The sequence below is a fragment of the Paramisgurnus dabryanus genome, chromosome 14 (genome assembly GCF_030506205.2).
Source record: "Paramisgurnus dabryanus chromosome 14, PD_genome_1.1, whole genome shotgun sequence".
Classification (NCBI taxonomy): Eukaryota; Metazoa; Chordata; class Actinopteri; order Cypriniformes; family Cobitidae; genus Paramisgurnus; species Paramisgurnus dabryanus.
The window spans coordinates 8,654,281-8,664,823 of NC_133350.1; the positions used below are offsets into that span (position 1 = coordinate 8,654,281).

The 10,543-nt window shown below is 37.4% G+C and overlaps 2 protein-coding genes across 3 annotated transcripts; both read right to left on the bottom strand.

Moving 5' to 3' along the window:
- On the bottom strand, positions 1 to 3,867 carry nxph2b (neurexophilin 2b). Its single transcript, XM_065241016.2, has 3 exons — positions 3,412 to 3,867; positions 3,043 to 3,150; positions 1 to 1,333 (listed from the first exon to the last, which is right to left on the bottom strand). Exons 2-3 carry the CDS (start codon positions 3,085 to 3,087, stop codon positions 587 to 589), a joined length of 792 nt encoding a protein of 263 aa, XP_065097088.1. The 5' UTR covers positions 3,088 to 3,150; positions 3,412 to 3,867; the 3' UTR covers positions 1 to 586.
- Positions 3,868 to 4,407: 540 nt separating this feature from the next.
- Positions 4,408 to 10,531, bottom strand: LOC135718778 (uncharacterized). 2 transcript variants are annotated; one of them, XM_065241014.2, is made up of 6 exons: positions 10,215 to 10,531; positions 9,662 to 9,722; positions 8,913 to 9,555; positions 8,738 to 8,816; positions 7,447 to 7,554; positions 4,408 to 5,336 (listed from the first exon to the last, which is right to left on the bottom strand). In XM_065241014.2, exons 1-6 carry the CDS (start codon positions 10,256 to 10,258, stop codon positions 4,646 to 4,648), a joined length of 1,626 nt encoding a protein of 541 aa, XP_065097086.1. In that variant the 5' UTR covers positions 10,259 to 10,531; the 3' UTR covers positions 4,408 to 4,645. The 2 variants fall into 2 exon arrangements, with proteins under 2 accessions (XP_065097086.1, XP_065097087.1); XM_065241015.2 differs by lacking the exon at positions 9,662 to 9,722 and having other exon boundaries at positions 4,418 to 5,336.
- Positions 10,532 to 10,543: the final 12 nt, after the last annotated feature.

Sequence of the window (10,543 nt, forward strand, 5' to 3'; positions counted from 1 at the left end):
TTTGGAAAATTTCAGTGGTTTTTTAATAACAGAAACAAAATATAAAAATAATTAGATCGCATTATGACTTGAACATTTATCTTCGCTATTCATATTGTGGGTTGGTAAGCACAAAACATGTCGGGATGAAATAGGGGAATCACAAATGACTGCAATACTAAATGCCTCACATTTTTGTTCTACTCATAAATCCCAGCCACGTTGGTTGGAAAATGTTTTGAATCTTTTGTAACTTCACACAGATGACATCACAAGGGTCATTGAGGACGGCTGGGGTCACTGTGTAAAGCATGAGAAACAGTCCTTAGGAGACTATAGCATTGTCAGATCTCAATCCTTAAAAGAAGAGTTTACCCAGAAATTAAATATTTCTGTATAACACAAATGTTAACAAACATTTATACAGCGGAGTTTCACAGTATTTAATGACAGAATTAAATCTTTGGGTGAACCAATCATAACAAAACGGGTGTTTGCTCTCCCAACTTCTGCCTCCGTCAGATGTTTTTTGTTTGAAGGGAAAAGGCTATAAAGTCTTTAACAAGGAGATGATGATGATGATTCAGCACATGCAATCTCGTCAGCGCTATCCCACAGAAGTATAGGGAGTGTCACTGTGGTAGTTGTAGTCTGGACAGACCTTCTGCACCAGCTTGTAGTCTGCACTGAAGAAGTCAATGTAGATGCAGATGACTTTAAAGGGCTTGGAGCAAAGCCAGGACACATGACTCTGGGTCTGCTCCTGGAGACAGACCCTGTTCGGGAAGTCGCTGCAAACGGACGTCCTCTTGCTCCGGTCTGTCTTCTCGTACTCCACGCGACAATTGAAAGCCTTATTGTCTTTAGGCACCTCTATCGTTTCCTGCTGAGTGATCTCAAAATCAACGGACTTGGACGGTGGGACCAGGCTGACGGATACGTTGCCGAGTCCGGTAGAATTGTGACGGAAATACACACTAAAGGTTCCGTTGCCGTGATCGACAATTTTCCCGGTGATGAGTAGGTTTAGCTTGACCGTTTTGATGTTTGAATGAAAGTCGCCCCAGCCGAACATCTTCTTAAACTTGCCGGTTTTCACATAGGGACGACGTTTGGCCCTGGAGAGGATGCCTTCTGTGTCGGTTTGGTTTGATAACCAAGTCCACAGATCTAGTGCTCCGGGGTCTGGAGGAGCATCGTGGCTTTGAGTGTCAGATTGGGACGGGTGGGGGAAAAGCCGCATGGATTTGAGATTCCCCGAACGAGAGCCGTAAGGAGGGTTGCTCGCCTCCTTATCACTTTCACTCCAACCCAGACGAGACACAGCTGTTCTGAGCTCTGCTCCACAAGTCACCTTCAAAGACAAAAGCAGAGAGAGAAATGAAGTGGTTGTACGTGGTAAAATATTTAATATAATACATAAAAAGCGTATTTAGTATGTAATAGATTTGTTTAAAGAGTAATATTTCCTGATGTATCAAGAACAGCACATTCACACGACTGCAATATAACAGCAAGAATAAAAAGAGAGATGATGAGAATGAGAATGTTTAAGATAAATGAAAGGAACATGATGCATATGAATAATCTGAAGATGAAAAGGAAGAGAAACTGAAAGCTACGCTCTTGTTTTAAATGATGCAAACAGGATGTAACCACATATGAATATTCACAGCAACGTTAACTGACAAACACTTTCTCAACCCCAAGTAGTAAAACTACTTCGTAAATCACATCCATCCCTCTTCTTTCTTAACCTACAGCAATGGTTTAATGTGAACAGCACATGAATAAGCAGACAAATATGAGTTTACATAGAGAATTATGGACCTGAAAAAAACATTAGTAATAGGCTGCTTTGAAACAATGTAAATTGTTAACAGCATTTAATAAACCAAACTGAATGGACCTGAAGGAAAACAGAGATGAAGAACAGGGCGGAGCTGCCAGACTCGCTCTCCTTTCAATGAAGCTGAGAAATCTCTCACTTTTAAATTTAGTGGCATACATTGATGAACAGTTTCAATGTAATGTATACGTGCCAAAAGACTGTCTAGTTGTCTATAGATTTTATATTTCATTTACACAGATAAAGAATCAAGAAAGGGGAATATATGAGACATGCATCAATAATTATGTAAACCTCATTATTCGACCTCTTGGCATTAATTGAAAATGTATTTTTTGTAACAATAAGTGAAAATATTTCCATGCACAGAGCCTAATGGGTAAATAGCTGGGTGCTGTATTTTATATGAAATTAATTGTTTCTATAAAGCACAAATCCATGAGATTAAAAAATGCAACCAAGTCAGATGTATAAAATAACAACTTCACAAAAAATCTGACAAAAGAAGCAAAAGTGAAAATTGGATCATTTTGCTCTGCCACAAATCCCCTCTCAGTGGAAAGAGATTAATTTATTAGAAAAATAATGAATACTTTTATTCTTTTCAAAGAGATTTGGGCCTGCTCTTAATCCGACATTTTGCAATTCATGGGTGGAAAACGAAGAAAAAAAACTAATGATAAAGGTCTGACTTGCGGGCTGTGGAAATAAAAGTCTCTTGAGAGAGGACTTAAGACTGAGCAGGTTGTCATTTCATTTTAGGATGGTTTCTAGGATAAAACCTTAAATTAACCTTAACGTGGGCTTTCATATGCATACGAATTAATCTTTAAAAATAAAAAGCACACATTTTGTTCTCCTTTGAGAAATAAGTCAAACTGATGGATTAAGGGTCTTATGGCAGCTGGAATATTTGGAAATGAAACATGCCTTTACAAAGAGCTAATGCATAACAGAGACATTCAGGCTATAAATACTGTTCTGTTTCATAGAAGTAATAAAATAATTTATCACTATGTTACCGTTTTCCCTCAATAATGGCAAGAATTTATTAAATATAAATTTAATTGACCTTGAGGGGAATCAATAGCAGGGGAAATAATAGCTAAATTAATACTACTACAAAATAATAAAAATGTTAGTATTTTAACAAACCACTTTTTTAAATAAAATAGTGTTTAAGTCAGAATAATAATTTTATTTAAAACACATACCATGTGCAAACAGAGCACAAGCAGCGCAGAGTAACACTGACACATCTTTGCCTATAATGAATCCAGATTTGGGCAAGTAAAGATCAGGTCCAGAGTTTGTCAGAATGCCTATGAACAGAAAACACATTTTTTTATATACATTATTTAATAATAAACACCTCTTTATTCTTCATGAAAGGTACTGGCTTACATTAAAACAGTATAATTGTTAAATAATACTAACACACTAATGTAATGCAATTTAAAACTTTATATGTAATTGTTTAAGCTTCTAAAGTTACCCATTTTTATGTTCAAAAGCTGAGACAAGAAATATATTAAATTGAAAGAAATAAAAATGACAGTATATCAAATTGTCACGTAACTCACCCCTTTACTGTGAAGCTGAAGTCATGCATCTTTGTAGGGTGATCATTTTTATATACTAGTGCAAAAAACACTTAAATCACATAACAGACCAACAGAACACAAACATCACCCCTCCACAACTCGAACTAAAGTGACCAGCAATAAAAACTTCTTTGCATTTGATTAAAACAATATAATCTTCTTCACTCAATGTGGCTCGTGTCCAGCTGCATTAAATCCTCTTAGCTTTGCTCATCTGGCTGTGCGCCTTACCGCCGCGACACTCACATATAACATAACGCGATTATAAGAGTATATGATTGTCCGAAAGAAAGAAATCAGCTAAACAGTCCTGTGGGAAAAGGTCCGGTTTTGTTGCATCCCTTCTGAACTGATGCTCTGCGAGTGACGAGTGCGCGCGCTCTCGTGCGCGTTTGGGTTTTGATAGAACCACTGAGCCCTACCCCTCAACATCAGCACCAGTAAGAGTTTAAATGTCTTGTGTGCCCGTTAACCCATTTAAAACAGCTGTGTATGGTGTTATTAAGCAGTTTGTTGCTTCATAAAACTGAGGCGAACACGTGCCTGAAGGGCAGAGTTTTTATCTTGCGGGTTTGAAGTGTTTTAGATGGATTTTTGCTCGTTTAACCGCACTAAACTTAGCTAAAATAAATAAACAATACTGTATAGCTACTAAAATATAAATCCAACAGGACACGTGCTATTTATTAAACATATTTATGAAAAAAAACTATTAATTGAAAAATATTATATATAAAATTATAATAAAAATCATGTTATTTTTAATTGACACATGACCAAAAACACATCCAAAATAATTCCTCATTAGGAGACTGATTTAAAACCCACTGACAAAAGCTTTTAAGGGTTTATAATATTAATTCCTGCACACATCTTAGATGACAAAATGCCATGTTTAATAATATTTTTTTTGTCACCTAAACAGTGCAAAATTAAATAACTAATAAAAAGCGAGTGCACGTTTGTGTGAAAACAGCGCCGCACAGTGGTCATTATCAATACTGCAGGTGAGGTTAGATACCAAAATGCTGTGTCAATGAACAATTTATTATTTACAGATGCTAATCCAATTGCAAAATACAAATATTGTAACAGTACAATAAATATTAGCTATAAAGTCAACAATTACATCTATTTTTTAACAGAAGTGAAACCCAAGGCCAGTAACGCTAAAAAAAGAACTCAAAAAATCTCCATAGTAAAAAAAACAAAATCACTGAAAAGTTTCTTTAATAATCTTGTTCTGATTCTTCGCCATAGTGGCTAACATGGACCTGAAGTTTGCCGTCTGTAGAGTATGTTTAGTATCACCAGAGGCTGGGACTTTTTGTTGGCTCCCTCTTTTAATCACAGGTTTCACGCTGAACAGATCTGTCGGTGTCTTAAAACCATCTGAATCTTCAAAAAACTCCTCCTGCGGGCAATTCGAGTCCTTGGTCTTGACACCTTCCTGGGCTTCACAAATCTCTCCACTTTCAAGCCGTCGCTGAGGGTCCTGATTCTTTTTGGCAGTTTCCACGGCAACAACTTCAGGCGTGGCATCAAATCTCAGCACCCGTCGCGTTCCCTCTACGCCATCGCACACTTCCTGCTTGTCCAATTTGTCCTGGACATTATTCCTCTTCTGTTTGGAGAAGGGATGAGAGTTCTGTCTGGAACTTGCGTTTAATACTGACAACTCAACAACTTGTGGTTTACTTTTCTGTGTATTGGTGATGGTGAGTTCGGGTGATAAGAGCTGCTGGGATAAAGTGTTGTTCATGGAAGACTTCCTTTTAACCGGTTTGTATCCACCGACGGGTGGCCAGGCCACAGGTCGCCGTCTCTTACGATGCTGGAGCTTTGCTTTGGTCAAGGACAGGTCGGTGTGAATGGAGGCCAAATACTTGCAACGACGTAAATTCCTAAAAACACATGCATACAAAAATTAGTTATTTGTCAATTTTGGTTATAAGCTATTAAATAAATTAATTTTCATAAAAAAATTTGGACACAAAATGTCAAATTTACATTTTTATAGCAAGTAAGTGCAAGTAAAACAACAATTCTAATTCTATTGTACAATTTTTGAATTAGACATTCACTTTAAATAACTCTAAAATTAAATCTAGATTTACTTTGTGAAAGACTTTTTAAACGGTATAAGCAGAACAAAATAAAGTTCAACTTTGACATTTATACTTCGGCGGCGTTGTGCACATCGACATACAGATTGATAGTAGGTACCCAACGTCGGCTTGACGTCAGACCCCTAACGTTGGGTTGCTTTAACTATCAAATACACAAACAGTTATTTCAAAACACAAAGACTGTGCAATGTACTATTTTCATATGATTATTCTTAAAAACACTCTGTAACTCAGCAAAAACTGCAAGTTGTTTTGTTTTCAGTCTCATATTGTTAACGACATCGGCTAAAATGAGTTGAGAATTATTGGCATATTGGATATCAGCAAAAATCCAAACATTGTGCATCTCTAGTAGGCAGTGATGGGCATCGACACAAAAGCCAAAGCAGCAGTATATTGTTTACATTGTTGGAGAAGAATCAGCAGTGATCGGGGCAAATAGATAATGACTTAAAGCAACACTAAATAGGTTTTGCTCTTTGCTCCCCCTACAGGTTGGAAGCGGAATGGTCCATTACCACTGTTGTAAATAATTTAGCATACTGCAGCAAAGCTGGCTCTGATTGGATTGTAGGTCTGCCGTAAAGCAAGTTTTTGTTGTTTTCACTGGAACTACAGGACCGCGATCCAATGGTTGGAAACTTCTTTAGGGCGGTTTTGGCCAATAGAGGGCTGAAAAGCGAATGTGAAAGTGCCGTTCACCTTGTTTTCGAGTGGATGAACGCCTGAAACTTTTTTTGGAAATGTTATTTTAAGGTAAAAAAAACCTCTTTGGTGTTGCATTAAATAGTTGTTAAATATCACTCCTTAACTTGGTCCATTTTTACCATTGCAAGCGGGAAATGCAAAACTATAAATCAGTGGTTCTCAAACTGGGGGCCGCGAGATGGTGCCAGGGGGGCCCCAGTTTTATAACTTTTTATAAAATAAATAAATTTATCATAAATTCAATGTAATTAAACCTAAAAAAAAATAAGGCTACTAACAAAAAAGTACTACTTTGTATAATTTAATGTTTTGTTTAATTAACTCTTTCACCACCAGAGTTTTTTTTAAAGTTGCCAGCCAGCGCCAGCGTTTTTCATGATTTTCACCAAAGTTTAATGCCTTCCAGAAAATGTTCTTCTTTAAATATTTAAACATACAATATACCAAATGAAAGAACAGACCCTCTGCTTTCAAACAAAAAAAACCGTTTCATCCTACCTTCAGTGGTTCTTTTATAATCAGCTTTTGAATATGGGTAGGTTTCTGCAAAAACACCACATTTTGAGCAAAAAGCAGAGATAATTCCATTTTTGTGACGGACTTTTATAGAGATCCCATTCAGAGCGATCTTTAAAACTGACACGGACATGCAGCAGCTTGCCATAGGGCAATACTTCCGGGTTTAAAAAGTTGTGGAATGGCGCCACCTGGTGGATAATAGCGTATTGCGGAAAGACGGAAAATCTCGTCATTGGCGGGGAAGCGTTTTCTCTTAATTGACAAGATATCTCGTCAATGGCGGTGAAAGAGTTAAAATGTTGCGTTTTAGAACCCATTTGTCATAACTTTTCTTTGGGGGGGCCACGAAGGAAAGCTCCATACACATAGGGGCCGCATGTTGAAAAAGTTTGAGAAACACTGCTATAAATCACAGATTTTTTGACATGAGGGAGGGGCTCTAGCAGACCAATTGCAGCACTTGTGGTACGTGTAGAATTGACATGTAGGATACATGACTACGCATAGGCCACACTGTACCTACATCGTACAATCGACACGGAAGTATAAATCAGGCTTTACCATCTTAGTATCTCACATAATACTACTGCAATACTGGTACAAACTCAAGAAGCTGATTTGAAATTTTGTTGGGATAGTGAATGCCATCAGGACTTACCGCTGCTGGAACACATGAGGTCTGGAGCAGACAGTCTGACTTCTGGCCTTAAAAACGGAGCCTTGTTCTGCCAGCTTTCTGATCTGAATCAGGCTGGTCCACAACAATCTGAAATGTAACATTCATTCAGTCATCATTTACTCAGTCAATGACAGTCAATGGTGCCCCAGATCTGTTTGGTTACAAACATTTTTTTTAAATATCTACTTTTGTGTTCAGCATAATATTGAAATGTATAAAACTTTTGGACAAGTTAATGATGACAGAATTTAAATTTTTGGGCAAACCATCTCTGGTTCCTTACACTTATTTCAGCCAAAATATAACTGTAAAATGTATTCACAGATATAAGGTGCCCAAACTGTGGTTATAGTAGTAATTTGGAAGTGCCTCCAGTATAGGAAACTCAATCTAACTTTAAAATCTTGAATCCCAAAACCTTGCAGTTTGTACACACAACCATTTTGGTTTCTATAATGCTTAAATGTCTTTGAATACCATTATGATACCATTATCATATTTAAAGTGCACCTTTATCATTGCTAAAAACAACGTTATTTTGTGTATTTGGTAAAATACAATGTGTTCAAGTGGTTTATGGCTAAAAAACACATTATTATCCATATATTGTACATTTTTGTAGCTCCAGATTTCACTCTCTTCCTGAAACGCACAAATTTTGTACAAAACTCATTGATTTGAAAAGCTCTGTCTTCCTGATTGGCCAGTTAATTTGTAAGTTGTGATTGGCCTGAATCGAAGCGGGAGGAATTATTAGGGTTGCTTTGTTCGATTGGCCGCAGATCTGTATCAGCCAAAAACGACATTAAATGACCCTTTAATATAATTCATACAGTAAAGACAGTGAAGTGTTTTTCACTACTTTTAACAGACATAGCGGTAAGTGTTTTTAAAGCCATATTAAATTTCTCTTTGTCATCAAAGAGCTTGCATATTAGCTTAAAGAATCGGCATTGATATCGGTCGATCACGAAGAGAGAAAAAAAATCAGTAATTGGTATCGGCTGCAAAAATCCTGATTGGATCATCCTTAGAAATTATGACAATGTCGGTCTTGTCTACATCACCAATCCCAGGAAGTAAACTGTTGCCTACAATCTGTTTGTTTGTTGTAGTTCAAGAAAAGATATTTACGATGCAGACAATAAATCGCGTCATTTCTTTGGGATTTGTACCTTTTGCATATCGTTAACATACTAATACACACTTACACACCAAAGAAAATGTAAAATCGTGAATTGGAGCATAGTTGCTTTTTAACACTACGCACCCCTTCTTCCTACGGCGACCTTTCCGAGGATGCCACTCTTTAAGAAGTATCCACTGGTCACAAGATAATGATGCTGGATCTAATAAATGAAGAAATAAGTATTTTTAGACAACACATATATAAACGGGTGCATGTATCAAAGCTTCATTTCTTACAAACCACCAGAGATGCTTACTCTTGTCTCTGTTTTTCGTTTTAGAAGATGGTTGTCTTCTCATTTTGCCAAAAAGACTCTCACAATTTCTGCATCTTGCCGTATTAACAGTGAGATTAGGGGAGCTGGGACCCGATTTCACCGAAAATTCAGCGCTGGATTTATCCAATGCAGATCCAGATTCTTCATCTCCTTCAAATTCATAAGGGCTTCTAGAGCACTTACTCATCAATCTGATTTTTCCTAAAGTGTCTTCAGCCATTCCTGCTGGATCCAGGGAGATCTTCTGAACCGTTCCGGATGAGTCCGCTTGAGATTTCATAAACTTTGGCATCTCTTCTTCTTCTTCACTTAACTGGATTAATGTCCCACCTCTACTTCTCTTTGGTGGCTCTTTAATATCTCTCACATGGTCTTTGACTACAGTGAGGTCAATAATATTCCCATCCGACTGGCTAGAGTCAGTGTCACTTAATACTAAAGAGCTGATCTCAGAGCAGGTGGAACCAGCGTTCATCCTAGAGGAACCATGCTTTGAAACTCTGTTGCTCTTTGATGCCTGGAAGCCCTTGACATTTTGCTGTGGCCCTTTAAGGACTGAGGCTCGTCGCAGTTTCATGAAGACAGATCTGGTAGAGACCTCACTGATAACCAAAACATTCACCTGTGATGAATTATAAACATTTTAAAATTTAGATAAAGAACCCAAACGACAAACATATATAGACTAATACACACAGTTCCTGACTTATTAGGGTGATGGTTTCTACCTCTCTGCTGCATCCTGACTCTTGTCTTTGAGGAAAGTTAGCGAGGTAATGGAAGCATTCCCTGAAAACAACAGTTATGCGTGACCAAAATACAACAGATAACGTTAAACTAACTCGCCAGGTATGTCTAGATCCTTAATGTTCGTTTACGTGCATCTTCTAACTAACTATTCATTAAAGTACAGCTACAAGCTAGTTTTAACAATAAACTAAATTAAAGTAATGCTGAAGACATGCACTTGAGCTAACTAGCAAACTAACTTACCTCACACATACATAGGCTGTTAAAAATCCTAGTGACCAGCCGAACTAACAAATTGTTTACGTTTTGAAACACGGTGAGGAACATCTAAAAACTCACTTTAACGTTGTTTTCAATTAGGTCACTTTTAAGAAAACATTTAATAATCTTACAAACATCATACGACTGCTTTTCAACCCAAATCTCTCAGTCAAACACTCTTATTTTACCATGTTAACCATTCTCGTGAAAAGCTATTTGTACACAACACCCACATTACGAATAGCACAAAAAATAACGCAGATTTCTTACTCTCTCTCGAAACGTCTGAAGCCGGTTTGCTCTGAAAAGTCCATCGCCTTTAACTCAAGTTTAATTCAAATTTATTCCGATATAAAATCCTAGTCACTTTCTTTACCTCAGTCAAACACCCGCTCGAGCACGCGCGTTCACTGACTGGTTGCAGTCAACCTCGCGCGAGATGTCATAAACCGGAAGTTGTATTTCAACTACAACGGCCTGTAGGGGGCGCCAAAGTAACTAACTATAAACTGTTCGGCATTAAAACCACTACATTAAACATACAAAGTACATTACGTAGTGTGTTTTGCGACTTATTCCAGTAGGATTTAATTGTATTT

Bases quoted from the DNA above. Each gene is read 5' to 3' on its own strand.
- nxph2b (XM_065241016.2), bottom strand. From the start codon at position 3,087: ATGTGTCAGTGTTACTCTGCGCTGCTTGTGCTCTGTTTGCACATG. The intron at 1,334-3,042 runs GTATGTGTTTTA...TTGTCTTTGAAG, and splicing joins TTGTGCTCTGTTTGCACATG to GTGACTTGTGGAGCAGAGCT.
- LOC135718778 (XM_065241014.2), bottom strand. From the start codon at position 10,258: ATGGACTTTTCAGAGCAAACCGGCTTCAGACGTTTCGAGAGAGA. The intron at 9,556-9,661 runs GTAGAAACCATC...AATTCATCACAG, and splicing joins AGTCAGGATGCAGCAGAGAG to GTGAATGTTTTGGTTATCAG. The intron at 8,817-8,912 runs GTAAGCATCTCT...TTCATTTATTAG, and splicing joins AACGAAAAACAGAGACAAGA to ATCCAGCATCATTATCTTGT.